This window comes from Ochlerotatus camptorhynchus, unplaced genomic scaffold, assembly GCF_037179485.1.
Source record: "Ochlerotatus camptorhynchus isolate MF236.1 unplaced genomic scaffold, CSIRO-AGI_Acam_v1.1 ptg000284l, whole genome shotgun sequence".
In the NCBI taxonomy this organism is placed as follows: Eukaryota; Metazoa; Arthropoda; class Insecta; order Diptera; family Culicidae; genus Ochlerotatus; species Ochlerotatus camptorhynchus.
This window is the reverse complement of record NW_027040773.1, coordinates 624,621-641,450: the sequence shown is the minus strand read 5'-3', so window position 1 is coordinate 641,450 and position 16,830 is coordinate 624,621. Positions and strand designations below refer to the sequence as shown.

General features: G+C 37.4%; 1 protein-coding gene across 2 annotated transcripts in view; it reads left to right on the top strand.

The window, feature by feature from the left end:
- LOC135706563 (protein gustavus-like) overlaps nucleotides 1–11,758 on the top strand; it is a 417,123-nt gene extending 405,365 nt beyond the window's left edge. For both annotated transcript variants that reach the window (XM_065228216.1, XM_065228215.1), the window contains exons 2-3: nucleotides 5,367–6,274; nucleotides 9,919–11,758. In XM_065228216.1, the coding sequence (XP_065084288.1) occupies nucleotides 5,569–6,274; nucleotides 9,919–10,058 (846 nt within the window). In that variant the 5' untranslated portion in view covers nucleotides 5,367–5,568 and the 3' untranslated portion in view covers nucleotides 10,059–11,758. The remainder of the gene's footprint in view (nucleotides 1–5,366; nucleotides 6,275–9,918) is intronic.
- Nucleotides 11,759–16,830: the final 5,072 nt, after the last annotated feature.

The window sequence follows — 16,830 nt, the reverse complement described above, 5'->3', positions numbered from 1 at the left end:
TCTTCGCGTTTATACAAACAAATACCCTTCCCTCTCGCCATAATTCCGCTTATTTCTATGTAATATTGAGGCTTTGTTCGAAATTTGAACCAAATCTGTCTGTTTGTAGCTATTTTTTCCGAGTTGATGTTTAGAATATATAAAAAACCATCATTTTCAAAGTTTTGTCGCTAGGTGGCGTTGCAAACGTACAGAAATCACTAAACTCAATACCTTTAAAAGTAGACTATATTCTCAACAACTTTGTCGGAGACCGAAAGATGATCCGAGTTGATCCTGAAAAGTTATGGTGCTTGCAGTCATCAGATCACTTTGACAAATCTGCCTAGACATTTCATAACTGGTACACTGGACGTTCGCTACACTGTACCAAAACATCATCCCCTGTTCGAGTGAAACCTCAGACCATGCAAACCGAAACATCGAAATCGCTTCTTCGAATGATAGCTAAACCGGATGACTCAGTTGAAATGCGTCATGCTATCTGTAGAATGATTGTCATCCCAAATTGAAATGCATATGGTATTCGTTCAGCCCCATAACGCAAATCATCTAAAACAATGATGTAAATAATTCTATCGAACGTCATTTGCTGATCTGAGCTGTCAAATGAGGTGGAAACATAGTCATCGCTATCAGAGGTGCACAGAAATGAAATACAAGTTTACGCGAATGAATGTTTACATCACATTTAAAATTCAGAATGTTTATCTGTGTGGTACGAACATTGGTCTATTTCGTGGTGGAAGAAATTTACTTTACAAAACAAACAATTTTTGTATACATGGTGGAATGACTGCTCATGGCTATTCAATATGGAAATGCAAACAATCGAATTATAAATCTCATCTAAAGCATTTGCCACTCCCCCTATTGCTAAATTGTTGTGCTCTGAGCGCTGCATGTTTTACAGTAAATCTTAAAATAAATTTCATCCTTTATTTGGATGATAGTCATATGGATGCTCATCAGTTCATGACGAATTCTAGCGTAACTTATCAAAAGGACGTAAGTTGCAAAAATAAACAAATCGATGTTTTGTCTCTAACCGATTTTAAAATAGTTGCTTTTCCTACGAGTTAATGATAAACAATGTTTGAAATTTTAATGCATTATGGAAAACATACATAATTAATGCCCTATGTGGTCTTCTTTTATTGTTTTTAAAATGGTTTTGATACACCCTTTTATTGTCAACATGACTTAACTGTCAAAATGTGATGATGACACAAAAACTTCCGATACGCTCGCAGTGGCACGTCATATGTGAAAAAAGCAAAGCAATCGTTTTCAATCAGCAGATGCGTCAAGCTGTTTTTAAGTTGATACATAATGGATTTTAACGGGATTCAGCTACTGCTAGGTATTTTCAAGATGCAGCCTCCCAGCTTGCATAGCTACAACAGTTTGCTTCTGCACATATTCCCTGCGTCGGATGTATTGAAGAAGTGGAAACCGTTTCGCAAGAAGGATTGTCCCCAAGCCAAGATTTAAACGTGCATCATCATCGATTTCTGCTCTTCCCATTATCTTCTTTCCGTTCTGATGATGCTGCTTCGTGGCAACCCGATACTTGTTGTAGGTTTGATCCTGTAGTATTACATCCGACTTCGGTGAAGTCTTCGTTTGAATCCTGCAAAAATAGTTTTGAAATGTTTGTTTTTGTATTTTCGGGAGCAACATGTTAATGTTATTCTAATAACATAGCACTTCAATATTGGACTTCACATCCCATTCAGACCAGCGCTTTCTTAACACGAAAAACACAAAACGTATAACGTTTGACAACACATGATGCGATGACTCTCCCATCTCCGCTTTTAACATGGATTATTTCACAATTCTGGTTAGTTATGTAAATAAACCAACCAACCGACGTATATTCACTGCAAAACAAAAACCGGTGTATCTGATCTGACGCATGTGAAAACCGATCTGCCAAATCGACGAATCATGCAGGGTGTATGTAACAATCAAGGTATGATACTGACGAATCAATCAAGTGTATGTATGTGAGTAGCACACAAGGAAAAGGTGTATCATTTTGTTTTATCAAAAGTCTTGTTCATGTTTGCGAAAATTCAACATTTTTCATAAATATTTTAAACGTCATCCCTTTATTGAAATAATAGTAGAAACAGATTTAGAAACGTGCATTAACTTTTAAAAAGAATTTACTAATCATGCTATCGATGTTTCTGATTTTCTATCAAACGCCAATAACATACGTCCTTTTGAAAAGTTATGCTTGAATTCAACCATAAGGAAATCATCCGAAATTCGAAAGCATATTGTTAAAGGGTTCGAGCAATGCAATATTCATTCGAAGTATCGCGGATGTTTCCCTTCAGTGTAGCATGAAATAAATACCACTCAACACTCAAAAAATTTGTCACATAAATTTCATTGGAAAAAACACGTAACCTTCAGATATTGAAAATTGCCTGTAAAGTTCATGACGCTGATAAAATTTATTACAAATCGTATGAAAAGCAATGTAATACGCTTGGAAACATAGATGAATATATATATAAGTTTCAAATGAATTTCATGTAAGATAATTTCATTAAGATTCTACATAAATTTATAGTTTGAAAATTTCTGAGTGGTGATTGCGTCCAAACGGTGCATTGCTGACGAGTTGTTGATGCATTCACAAATACCATTGGCTTTGTTGAATTTTCTGATAAGTATGATGTTTTATTTTTGTCATGATACACTATTTATTTATGGTATGGTTTTAGAACGAGGAATGGACAGACTAGGAATGATCTCACCCGAAAGATTGGCAGATGAAGTGCAGCTGGCCGGAAGTTGCTGGAATACATAAGACATCCCTAATAAAATAGTTATGGTTATTTTTCTTAAAGACGTGTTTCACGCAGAAAAAAATATTTTAAACGTAATAATATTAGACGTAAAATCAATAAGAATTTCATTTTGTTTTGGCTGCAAAAAGAAATCATTATTGTTTCAAAAATCCCGTATTTTTGTTCCTCAAAACCCATGGATTTTAACAAAAATCTTTTCGAATTTACAAGAGCTTTCATGGTGTTGACGTAAGCTGTCAAATTTGGCAGCTGGGTCAACAACAAAAATATATTTGTTTTGAAAGAAGATTTCTTGTTGATTCAATCATATTTATTTTATGAAGGCTGACAATTCACGCAGTAGAAATAAAAATATGTTTATTGATTCAAATATCCGGAGTGATTTGAGATTTGGGCGTAGTTGCTTTTGTAAACAAACATGTCAATTACTGATTTCTCTCGAGTAAAAGCTCAATCTCACGAACAAACTATACCAAATGATAGAGGAATCATTCCTCTACCTCATAGTGTTATTACTTTTCGAGATTGAGCTTTTATTCGCGAGAAATCGGTGATTGACGTGTTTGTTTACAAATGCAATTACGCACAAATCTCAAATCACTTCGGAAATAATATGGTAAATTTTTTTTTATGTATTGTTTTCTTTTTCACTGATCATCCTTCGGAAGGGAAGTAAAGCCGTTGGTCCCCGGTTCATTAGTTCATGGGTCGATATATAGGGTCCAGCACGGAAAACAAGATCGACGGAAAAAAAATTAAAGAAAAAAACAGAAAATTGATTTTATTTAGCAACTGCAGCTCGTTCTGCAGCATACTTACTTACCTCAAGTATCAAGATTTTCGGAAACTATGAACTTATTTCCCGAAATCCACAAGTTATTGTTTACATTTTTGTCCGGGTGAAAACGAGGGAATGATTGGTAGTTATTTTTGCAGTCATGGCATTAATTATTGTTGGTTTAATAATAGAATATTGTTATTTTTACAATAGTTGCAGTTGAAAAGTGACTTATTAAAACAAAAAGAAGCCTATTTTGAATTTATATGACTAAGTATTATCGAAACAACAAAATGCAATATAATTTCAACCGGAATTGTTTGTTTAAATACAACTAAAGTTTTTTTTTTTTGGTTCAATGCAAACAATTTTCTGTTCGTGTTGGGTATCATCCAAACCATTTGAGGAATAGTTATATTATGCGGGTTATCGTTCGTTTACGGTATTTTTTTAATAGGAATATATTATCAACTTCCTGAACAATACAATTTTTATTATCTCGAAAAATAATTTTAATATTCGTAACAATGGATGATGCTACGAAGAAACTTACTTAAATTTAAGTGAAAACATAATAAAATTTACTTCAAAAGTACCATAAAACCTATGTTTTTTTTCTTTAGTGGATTGGGCAAAGATCTTGTGGCATGTGAGCGCGGGTAGGTAATAATCATTTTGATTATTAAAAAAAAATCAGTATTAATCGGTAAAAAATCTCAAAAACCGGTATGCTGAGGAATGAACAGTATTCAAATACCGATATATCGGTATATCTGGCAACGCTGCCATCGACAAAAAACTATTAAATTGCCCGATTGCTCAGTGTATCAATAGGCGAAAAACAATTTAATCTTTTGATTAATACGCCGATTGAATTTAATTATATTTAGTCAATTGACGGGTGGTTAGGATGATGTTTGTTTATTTGGAAGATATTTTCGAAATAAAGCACATTACACACCATTATTGAGAGTACTACTTTTTGCTCGGATCATGTGTTGACTTCACAGAAACCAGCTAAAATTAATAGAAAATTATAGTTTTTTGGTCACAATTTCTAAAATGTTTTCAGATTGAATTTCGAACTCATCACCACTGCGATTTCAGCACCCATAAACCGACATGAATGACCATAGCAAAAACAATAAAATTTCTTACCAAAGCACACTTATGACATCTGGCTCCGTGTTCACGGGAATGACAATTCCGATCACTGTGATACTCTAAGGAAGCCTTAGTGTGAAACTTCAAAGGCACAAATGTCAGCTTCCACAGAACATACAAATTTGAAATTGCTACTCCTTGTTTGCTGTGCTTCTACAAACAGAGAGCAGCAATTTCAAATTTGTATGTTTTGTGGAAGCTGACATTTGTGCCTTTGAAGTTTCACGCTGAGGCTTCCTTAGAGTATCACCTTACTATTTTCGGGATTAAGTCAGAATTACGTGTCATGTCGGTTTTTCGGTGATTTCAGCAGCACTACGGTGGCCAATTCAAACTTGTATTTGTCAATATTTGATCGGAACACATTTGCTGACACTCTGAACTCCAATCCCATCAGAAACTGATTCTTACTCATCTGGTAACTCTACCACCCGCCAATTAGTCACGCAGTGTGCAAAGTTGTGTTTTGATTGACAACTGCTTCCCTAAAAGGATAATGCCTCTTACTTCTCCGCTTCCAATAAACCCATATAGGTAACGATTGGCTTCTACCGTTCTAACCGAGTTCTATCTCTCTTCCCTCTACTCCACAGATACAAAAGTAGCCGGGGTCCGGTGCTAAGGTCAAGCGAACGCCGCCGTCCACAGAGTATATCGTCATCCACCTCCACACTGTTGCCCCGTGTGGTGCTAAACCGTATCGATCCCCGCGAGTTTGAGCGCATTCGAGTCTCATACAAGGTTGCCATCCGAAGCACCCGCAGCAGTCGTACCAGCAGCAGCGTTCACCCTGGTATGAACATGGGCCAAAAGATCAGTGGAGGTGTCAAAACGGTCAGCAGCCGCGACCAACCATCGCAATTCATTCCGAAGATTCCCCGTGAACTGGCAGCGCACTTCCAGCGGCCAGCCCGTCTCGATCTCCTGCTCGATATGCCCCCGGCCGCCCGGGAAACACAGATCAAATACTCCTGGAATTCGGAGGACCGCTCGCTGAATGTGTTCGTGAAGGAGGACGACAAGATGACATTCCATCGGCACCCGGTGGCACAGAGCACAGACTGCATACGAGGCAAGGTCGGCTTCACCAAGGGTCTGCACGTGTGGGAAGTGTTCTGGTCGACGCGGCAGCGAGGTACACATGCTGTGATCGGTGTTGCCACCTCCGAGGCACCACTCCACTCCGTAGGTTATCAAAGTCTGGTCGGCTCGAACGACCAGAGCTGGGGCTGGGACCTGGGGCGCAATATGCTGTACCACAACTCGAAAACCTGCCCCGGCGTCACGTACCCCGCGATACTTAAGCCAGACGAAACCTTCCTAGTGCCGGACAAATTCCTAGTAGCGTTAGACATGGACGAAGGAACGCTCAGTTTCATCGTCGATGGCCAGTATCTGGGGGTGGCATTCCGGGGGCTGAAGGGACGAAAGCTCTACCCGATCGTGTCCGCCGTCTGGGGGCACTGCGAAATCACCATGAAGTACATCGGTGGCCTCGATCGTAAGTATTTTCCCCGCCGAAAACAAAACCGCGCAAAGTTTGACATATATATGCAAAGCACTATCCTTTGGCGCCACTTGGCGTACATTCAAAAACAAACAACGAGAGTGACTGTACTTGGGTGCGTCAAAACATCCCCGAAAAACAGACCGGACCGGACAACTTTTTCCACTTTTATTATTTCGGCATCGTCGTTTACCGGCTGAACCTTCGCCTTCGCGCCACCAAGGTTAAGATTTCCTTCGATTGGTGGTGGTAATCGATTCCGTCAAAAATGCAATCGATTCAGCATTGTTTGTTTCCTTCGTGTACAATCACTTTTTTCTTCGCTTGGTGGATTTATTTTGGGTGGTCAGGCAACTATCTTTTTGCTTATTTTGAGAACCTACTTTCGTTTTTTTTTTTTTCTGGCTCCAGTTTCGGATTATTGGATTCAATGTAAACAAAAGGGCGTCAAGAAACTCCTGCTGGGCGCGATCCGTAAAACGATCATTGCCATTCTCCTGGCAAGGACTACTACATCCGATGAGCGGAGGACGGTGTAATTGGTTCAATCATATTTTGAAAGCTAATTTTCTTGGATTTAATTCAGCTGAAATTGAGTTTTGCTTTCACCATTCCCACCTCACATCAACCTTGATTTTTGGGACAGTTTTCATGTTTTTGTTATTCGATATCGAGGACTGTAATGTAACGAAGGTTTGCTGTTTGTGTCTTCATATTTGGAGCAAATTTTCAGCAGTTTTATAGCGAATTCGTTTATGTGGTGTTTACACTTAGGCTAGTTCACTAGGCTCGCTAATTAGCTCGCTGCTAGCAAAAACGCTCACCAGCATAATGTAAACATCAGCGTCTACCAGCATGAGATTTCACGAGCAACTGATATTCGTGCTAGTTGACGAGTACACTAGCGCTAGCAAATCCGCACAGATGTAAACACCCCATTATTATTCAGTGTCAACCTGGATCGGGTATCAAGGTTGGGTTTGATTGTTACGGCTACATCAATCTGAGCATTACATTAGGTCCTAAGTAACATTGATCGATTCTCTTCGTCGACATTCCCTTTCGTTCGATTTTCTCTTTAAATTTCAACAGCTAAGGGAAGCAATTTTCTGAAATTTGTTAAATGCAGTGGAGTAACAGCACAAACGAAGTGACAGACGGAGAGGCTCGAAAACTTTGGTGACGCACCTACTATTGCAATTTTTCAATGTACCACATGGCAACATCACTACTACTGGATTGTACCACATGGCAACACTAAATGTACTAGAATGTTTTGGTTCTATCTCTTTCACTCTACTCTAAACTGAAATGCATAAAAAAAATTACAAAATGATACACTCTTTGCACACTGTCAAAGATCATATTGCACACAAAATCAACTATGTTCAAATTAAAACAAAAAATACTAGCCCATCTGGTGGCTGATGGCACAAGCTTCTAAGAAAATTCTATTGCAGCGAACCACATTATTTTAATTGATTTCTTCCCCAGTATGTCGTCTGTCACTTCGTTTGTGGAAACAGGTTGTATTGGCTATCAAAAGCAACAGCAAATGCACCGAGAAATGTTAATCCAAGCGAGTTATTAACAAAGAGAAAATCGATCATTGCAATTAGGACTTTATGAACGCTCGCTGTCGAATTCCTACTTTTATTTGAAGCGATGTGATAATCTTTGTAAATAAACATTGCTTAATTTTTCAACCTCCATTTAAACCTTTATAATTCACGCGAAACACGAGAAAAGGGCCTATCATTGTCGATCGATTCTCTTCATCGATTTTCTCTTTCGAGAATAACCCAACTGCAAATGAATGTCCCATTCAGTGTGCTGTTTCATCTTCTGTCGAACTGTGCTGCAAGCTTAGCGAGAAATTTGTTTATGTTGCCGATAGTTAACCAAAGATAAAGTCGATGAAGAGAATCGATCAATGAGGATAGGCCCTTTTCAAAATGTTACGCGAGAATTAAAGTTTTGAAAAGAAGCCTTTCAGATCTTTTCGGGACTTCATTCAGAGCTGCTTTGCACTTCGTTTGAAAAAGTACGGCAGTATGAAAAAAAGAATAGAAGTTGTACTTCTTTACCATGAATGGATGAGGACACTTGAAGTATTTCTTCAAATCTACATGCACAGAAGTGTGCGGTTAACTTGCTTATATACTGTCTGCGGCTGTGGAACTGCTAACACTCTACAATATGTGAATTTTTGGAAGGGGATGCGTAAAGGCCGAAAATCGATGTCCGACGCCATGAAGAAATCCAAGATGTCGGCCATCTTGTTAAAACAAAGTGTCAAAAACTATACAATATATGTTTTTTTTAGAACGAAGTCGACGCGTCGGGACCGAAAATCAGTGTCCTACACAATCTTCGAATCCAATATGGCGGCCATCGGCTCAGAAATACAATAGCGTATTTTCGGATCGGGAACGAATTATGAAGGCCAAAAATCGATGTCCAATTCCATTTTGAAATCCAATATGGCAGCCATAGATTTCAGAAAAAGTGTTAAATTCCATATATTTGGGTTTGACGGAACGAAGGTTACGTGTAGGGGCCGAAAATCGATGTCTGACGCCATTATGGAATCTAAGAAAAAAAAAACTGTTGTTAGCTAGAAATCAGTGATGGAAGTCAAAAGTGACACTCAGTTAAAAAAAGTAGTGTAAATTTCCGTTACTATGATGCACATAGATGTAGCGTCATATATCATACAAGTTTAGATTATAGATCGTGTAAATTTATGAAACATGTCACGTAGTATTCCATATATTGTATGCAACTGTCCACTTTTGTTTGCAACATTTCTTGCAAGCTGCTAGTTTATGTGAAAAGGAAGATTACATGTATGAATGTTTGCATGCATGTATGTTTACATCGCCAGTAAAATTCAGAATTTTTTGGTGTGCAGTTACGTTACATCAAGGTTTACCTGAATACATTTCAACAACCTAAATTCGATCCTTAACCCATTCGAACCTTCCCCTTGGCATACAATAGGAATCACTTCGACAGCTCAAAGTTGTTCACCTCGAGGAAATTGACAAACTTTTTTTTCAAAATCCCTGCTAATCTTCATGTAGTCGTCCTCCGCTTGCAGCCGATTGAACAGTTCCACCTCCACCTCGCAGTTGTTATTGTTGTTGTACTGTTCTATAGTCAACGCCACGGATGAAGAACCACATCCAGCTTTCCGGAATCCATCCGACGGAGTATAGTTAAGAAACCGGTATGCACCAGGGCTACAATCAGTCTTCTTGGAACAGATTTTATTTGGTGAAATTTTCGTGCTCCAGCAGTGATTTTAGGCTGCAAACATAAATTTATGTTTATCACGCTTCGTTTTCTAGCACAACCACAAATAAACGATCACAAAAGTCATAAAATCTTCAGGGTTGCCAAACTCATGGGATACTTGATTGACACGCTTCGGCACAGCGAAAACTATCGGCACAGATTGAGGTGTGCAGAGTTGATTCCCCCTTGGCCGACGACTAATACAATGTTCTAGTGACGCATTTGACTTAATGACCCATCGATATTCCCTCAAATGTCAAACTTTTCGTGCGTTATTGATCGAGTTATTCGTTTCTTGACTGCTTCTACTAACCGCATTCGTTTTCTTTTTCTTTTAGCCGAACCACTGCCACTGATGGACCTGTGCCGGCGTGTCATCCGCCAGAAAATCGGCCGGACGCACCTGGAGGAGCGCATCGAACAGCTCCAGCTGCCACAGTCGATGAAAACCTATCTGCTGTACCGGGATCGAAGATAATAGACAACCCAAAAGCCGACTTTTAATTATTTAATAATAATTATTATCGCTTATTATTATAATTATTGGCTAGATATTAATTTCCTCCACCTCCTCATCCTCCGCCGCTGGATTAACTGATCAAGGAAGAACGATGATAGAACACGAAGATGAAGACATGGACAAGAACGAACCGATATTAGGGTTTAATGATTTAATTTTCTTCTTGGGGCTACTCGGCATCAGTAGAAATCGATTTACGTTTTAGGGACAGTTCTATCTGAGTTTACAGGATAGAGGAAACGATAGGTCTTTTGTTTTGCAAGTAACTGACACAAACTCTGTGCGAATAGGGATTTGATTTTCCCCACAATCTCACATTTTTTTTTTTTAATAATACGGACTCTGCGATAAGTAAAATCTAAGGAAATAGTAACTTTAGGAGAAAACAGTAAAAACTACAGATGCAAAATAACAGAAAACTAAGTATATATATTGGAGAAAAATATATGAAAAAAGGCAAAAAATATTTTCACTTTTAAAAAGCTGTAAAAAGAATGGAAGCAAACTTGTAAGATAGACGAATCGAAATCAAAAGGCGCCAGCACTTTTTTGATTTTAGCAATTGTAAAAAATATAAGAGAGGAAAATGGCTGACTTCCCCCTTTACACCCAATTTTTTGTCCCTGCCCCACCCTTCCCTCTTCAAGTATGTAAACCAATACGCAACATTAAAAGAAAAGAAAAAACACAAAACGGTGGAAATCAAAATGTGTTCTGTTTTATTAAGCTTTTAATCTGTATAGTATACCTAAAGGCGCCAGAAGAAAAAAAAAAACAAAGGATCCCATGAACTGATGAACAAACAGAAATATGAAATGACACGACATAAGAACAATTGTCAAACTACACTGAAACGAAATGCTACACCCCTTTCTGCATTTATCGTCCAAAGCCGTGCTGAGGATGATCTGTTCTTCCAAGATTTTGACAAAGAAAACGAAAACCCATAATTGAACTGACAAAGGAGAACGTCACAATCGTCAATGGAAAATGAAAGTTATGTAGGAAACAGGCCAGAACAAGTACTATTTATTAAGTTCCATTTGTCGTAACGGAACGATCAGAACTGAAAGGACAGAAGCAAACATCTCGCTCATGAGCTCAGGTATCGATCGTCGAAATGACCTATTCGATTATCTGTTGGTTCATGAAACAGATTGAACAAAGGAGACAACAGCAAGAAGCAAGAAACACAAGCAACAAGAACAAGACATGAAATATGGAATCCGTGTGATTTTTTTTTTATTATTTGAAGTGATTTAAATTTAGATTGCATAAAATTAAAAGTTTATAAGGATCAAATAAGAAAGTATGAGATGCATGAGAAAGGCGACGAGTGAGTGAGTTAAGTGGCCGAGTGATTAATAGAAAAGGTGGGAAATTAAGAGAATGACGTTGAAATCATAGTTTCTTAAGCGTTTGATAACATAGCGATCGTGCGAGTGAGCGAGTTTACTTTGATCGAGCATCAGATAGGGCTCTTATTTTCCAATCCGCGAGAGAGAACGAAAGCGAGCAACTAAGAGTGAGCGATGGATGAGTATGCGAGAGGCTCAGTCAATGTGGGACTATTCTAGCACTATAGGGAATACGAATAATAAAAAAAAAAACAACTATCGAACTAGTAGGAGAAAATCACAGAATATTTTGATTATATGGAACACAAAAACTGAACAATCGGAATTCGGAAATCAAGGCGTAATCTAGAGTTTAGTCGTGTAAGCCACCTTCTCTCAGTGCAAGAGTAGCACTGTACCACACTGTGGATAGAGCTCTTATTTTTGAAGAGCACACTACCGACTGCAATCCTACAAACAAGGAACGACGCGACGGAAGAAGGAAACAACTACCGACTAAAATCTGACTACATAAATGAGAATAACTTGAATGAATCCTTCATCTGTAGGAATTCTCCTCTCTTCAGTAGAAAGCAAACAAAATTTTATTAACCTTTTTTGGCAGCTACACACAAGCAAGTTTCTTTTCCGGGTCGATCTTCCTCCGTACAATGCGCATTAGAGAAGGGCAGTAATCGTGTTATTAATTTATTGTTAACTGGAATATTTAGTTGCCATAAATGAAACCGACCTCAACAATCGAATCAGCCACTGAAAGAATGCAATCTTAAAGCACATACACACAATACACACAAGCACCAGAAGAGGAAGACACCCACGCCAAATTTGAACAGTACTTTAATATTTTCCCCCAAAAATCCATTTGGCATCAGAAAATCTCGTCGGATACAGAACAAAATTGTGAAGTGATTTATTATTTGTTTAGGTTTCTTTGTATAAAAATCCCCTTTTCTTCTGTTTTTTTCCCCTTTTCTTTGTTCAATTTATTTTCATTTTTGATTATATAGTATAAAACGAGAAATAGTCAAAATATAGATAAATGATTTTTATATGAATGTTTTATGAGTTTTATTGTTTTCAAAATCCCCATCCCCCCTTGGCCGATTCACTTTCCACAACGTTGCCGTCTTGAATTGATTTAGCTGACCAGTAAAATCAAGGAAAAACTATGACATTTTTAAATTTGTTTTGCGCATTATTATGTTTTGTTTTACACTAAAGCCGAAGACACCATATTAATAAGACTAGCGACTTAGTCAGAACCCAAGCGACAAATACAGTAGCGCTGCGCGTCCAAGGATTGCAAAGAAAAACGAGCAAGCACAGTATCCCCCTGTTTATCCGAATTAATCATGTCTGGACTATCGGGTTCATACTAATCCGACTGTGAAATCCATACTAAAAAATCAAAATAAACAAACAGCATGCTTACTAGATGCACAATTTGAAATTTTCAGTCCACAGTGCTCAAACGGTTCCAAATCAGGTTCTGATTAGCTTCCCAAAGTTTTAGTTCATTTGGTAAGAAGCTTATACTTGGCACAAACCATTTCAAGTTTAGATGGAAATTATTATGGGATAATCAAACTTTTTCTTAATTGTCTTCTTTTTTCATATTACGCTGTTAAAAAGTTCTTTAGCTATTATTATGGGAAATTTACTCAACTACAAGTTTGCGGAGTGTCGCTTTTCAGTCAAACGTCTAATTTATTAGTCATTAAATGTTTAAGAGATTGTTCATCTTATGGCATGATCAAGCAGCTGTTTTGTGCGCAACACTGTATTCTGCAGTGTGACATAGTAGCCGATATAGTAGCAGATTTCTGAGCTGTATTATACGCCCCAGAAACACCAATGTTGCCTGCTGAACGGTTGATTGAGCATCATCATAAGACATCAGTGACTGGAATCATTAATAGCTTTGATTGCTTACGTTTGATCGAACAATAACAGCAATTTATAAAGTAACGAACATTTTGGATGGCTCGAGTGACACTTGCCTTTGAGAAAAAACACATCTTCTGAGGATTCATATTTCTAAAAAAATCATCTATCAATGAAACAGTCATCGGTCGTCATTGAAAAGCAGTGCAACTATGTTCTGTCAATCTAATTAAAACTTTCATTGGCTCTGTTGTTTTGTAAATTTTAGCTATAACGACCTATTTTCTGATTTTTATCTCTCAGTCTATGGAACTACACGAAAACTATGTATGAACGAAATTTCTAGAACAGTATAAGAAACATTATGCCGTAGACTACACATTGGCGTTCTTCGGGTAGCGAGTAAAGGGCCCACAAACCATTTGTTTACAAATGGCTTTTGCGCCGTTTTCAAATGTTACGTCTCATACTTTATGTCCAAGATGGATTCCGTCAAGTGTAAAATTAGGTATTTCTAAGTGCTTATCTTCGAGCATGAAACTAAGTCAAACTTCAATAAAATCACTTTGAATAGTCAACCTTTGGTCACAAAGTTGGTAGATAACAGATTAAGGTTTGCTTTTGATTATCTACCAGCAGTTTTGGTTGTTTCAGTCTCGAGATACAAATATTATAAGCCGTCAATTACCTTTAGAACATAAAATTAACTTGAAGGCCTCTAAATCATCACTAATTTTGCTGAAAATTTGCACAGAAGTTTAAATTAACATGACGAACAGTAATCACGGTTGACCCGGTGCATCACGAACATTTCTGTTAAAATGAACAGGTCTAATATATATGAACAAAACATTTGGTTTTCCCATAGTTATTTGCATATAAACTTGAAATAGTTTGTGCCAAGTCAGTTTATTACTACCCGAGCAGGAGAAAATAACTTATGAATACCTAATTGCGATCTGATACCCAAATTTGATTAATCAGCATGACATGAGAGGTAAAATTCCAAAGATTAATACCAAAAAATTGCATGCAAAATACTTTGTAAATAACAGAACTTGATATGTGGATACTAAAAGAATACCTGTGTGGTATTGTTTTGGTATTGCATTTGCAAAATTTGGTATTGGGATGGTATTGTGAGAACATTTTTTTTGGTATTATTTTTTGATATTTTACCTATTATGTCAGGCTCATCCATACCAATTTACGGTATCGAGATATTCCTTCCTGCTCGGGTAAATGAGTTCAAATTTTGGAAAGGTAATCAGAACCTAATTTGGAGCCGTTTGAACACTGTGGAGTGAAAATTTCAAAATTTGCATCAGCCTGAATCTGAAAATTGATGGCACAATGCGTTTATATTATTTTTAATCCGACTCTTTCCGGATTAATGGGGTCCGGATTATTGAATGTCGGATGAGCGGGTGGATACTATACGCAATCCTCTTTTGTGAGGTAGGAATCACTGCTTAAAAAACCTTTCGGAGCTAAATGTGTCTGTCTCATAAGAGCCGTATGAGAAAACGGGAAAGTCGTAAGTCCTCTTGATATGTTGTCTTCGATAAAGCTAAGAAGGCTACTTGCGCCTAAAGATATGCACCAGAATTTCACACATTTCTTTTTATGATCTGGCTGCGTACTGTCACTTAGTTAGTCTGCCGGTTTAGCAGCGCAAAAGTATGCAACCCGGAGAACCACAACGTTGTGGATCGAAAGCATGTCTTTTGAAGTAAATTAACGAAAACTTTATACAATCCTTCCATACATCACCATGATTTACCTAGTTCCATCATCTCCAGAAGATTAAAAAAATAAGTTGAAATCTAGTCGAACGTAATAATAAAACAGCATCTAGGAACTTTCCAATTCTACGCAGCAAGTGACATTCATTTTGTAGAATCGACTCACAATCCCCAACGAATGCCAACTAACCAACCGAATGAGCGAACACGAACACAGCAGACAGAGGGCAAGGGCAAACCTCATCAACCACCATCAACCCACGACGAACCGACACGATGCGACTCGAGCATGAATTGCTTGTTCCGGAAAATCCGCATTTCCACCGTTGTCCAAAAGACACAATGGTAAAACTAAAGCAAGAACTTTAGTACGACGGTCTAGTGAGCCGGAAAGCAAAAGCAAACGCAAGCAAGATATAACACATAACCACAAATTTAACAAACAAAAAAAAAAACATGATTTAAGAAGACGCAAACAAAACACACAAACAAACAAGAGGAATACATTATTTAGCAGCTAGGAAACTAATAATTGCTAGAAGGAGAGAAAGAAAGAAACGAATAAGGAGCAGAGCAAGTCAAGTGAAAACATAAAAGAAAACGTAACATGTAACGAAATAACACAAGCTATGTAAAACTAACCAATGCAACCCAATACAAGTTAAAATACCAAAAGAGGCGAGAGCGAAGGGAAGGAAACGTAACAGAGAGTTGTTGAAAGAGCAAATTTCGCAAATTGCAAGAAGAACAAAAACAAAAAAATCGCGCGAAATTTTCGAAATGAATAAGTATTATGGGTACATGATAACCATTGAAGAATGCAAACAGAAAGAAGAAGAGAAGAAGATAAAAAATAAATGTCTTTTTTTGTATAAAAGAAACAACTGATTATTAAAAAATAAAGACAAAGTGAGAAAATATCCACGGCGTGTTTTAATTCTATCGGAAAACTAGTTTAAAACAGTCCACATCCAATATAAAAAATATCAGTTTTTTCCTTAGATTATTGAAAAGATTTAAGTGTAAAAACATTTTTTCTATCTAATCATTGAACAAATTTGGACTCTAAACAAATCCGAAAGGTCGACTTTTGCGGTTTTTTTAGATCAAATTTGTGCCACAATGCTATCAGTACCAGTGATGATAAAAATCATTTATTCTACACTCAACTTAGCTGAAAATGAAGACTACCATAACAGATAGACCAACTACCTACATGAATTTGAATTTTTACATAACAACATTATCTGATCAAGGCAATATCTGAGTATCAAAGACAACATTTGTTTTTCTTCATTCGTGGCTGGATGTTTATTATCGCCTGTTTTGTGTCCATATTAATATTCGTTTTCATCTTTGAGGGGATGATTTTGAGGATCAAATGCAAAATGATTATTTTCATTTTACACAAATATAGCGCTGAAGAACGTGTCGTATGGTTTTTATAGATCTATGGCAAATTATTGCCTCATGCTGAATTTATTATAATATCGAGCTTTAAGACTCTGGGGTCGATAATATTCAAAATAAACATTTTGCTCAAAATTAATTTAATTATTTTGCTTTTGAGGATCGCTTCTGGTTTTGACAATTTTCGGGTGGATAATCAAGCACTGGTCAATATCAACAAACACGTACTCACTGATGTAGAATGAACTCATTTGTTCATTTCACTCGTACGTAACAGTGAAGATTTTCAAAACAAACGCAGCTCATCTATACCGGGTTGAAGCGCTACTCCTT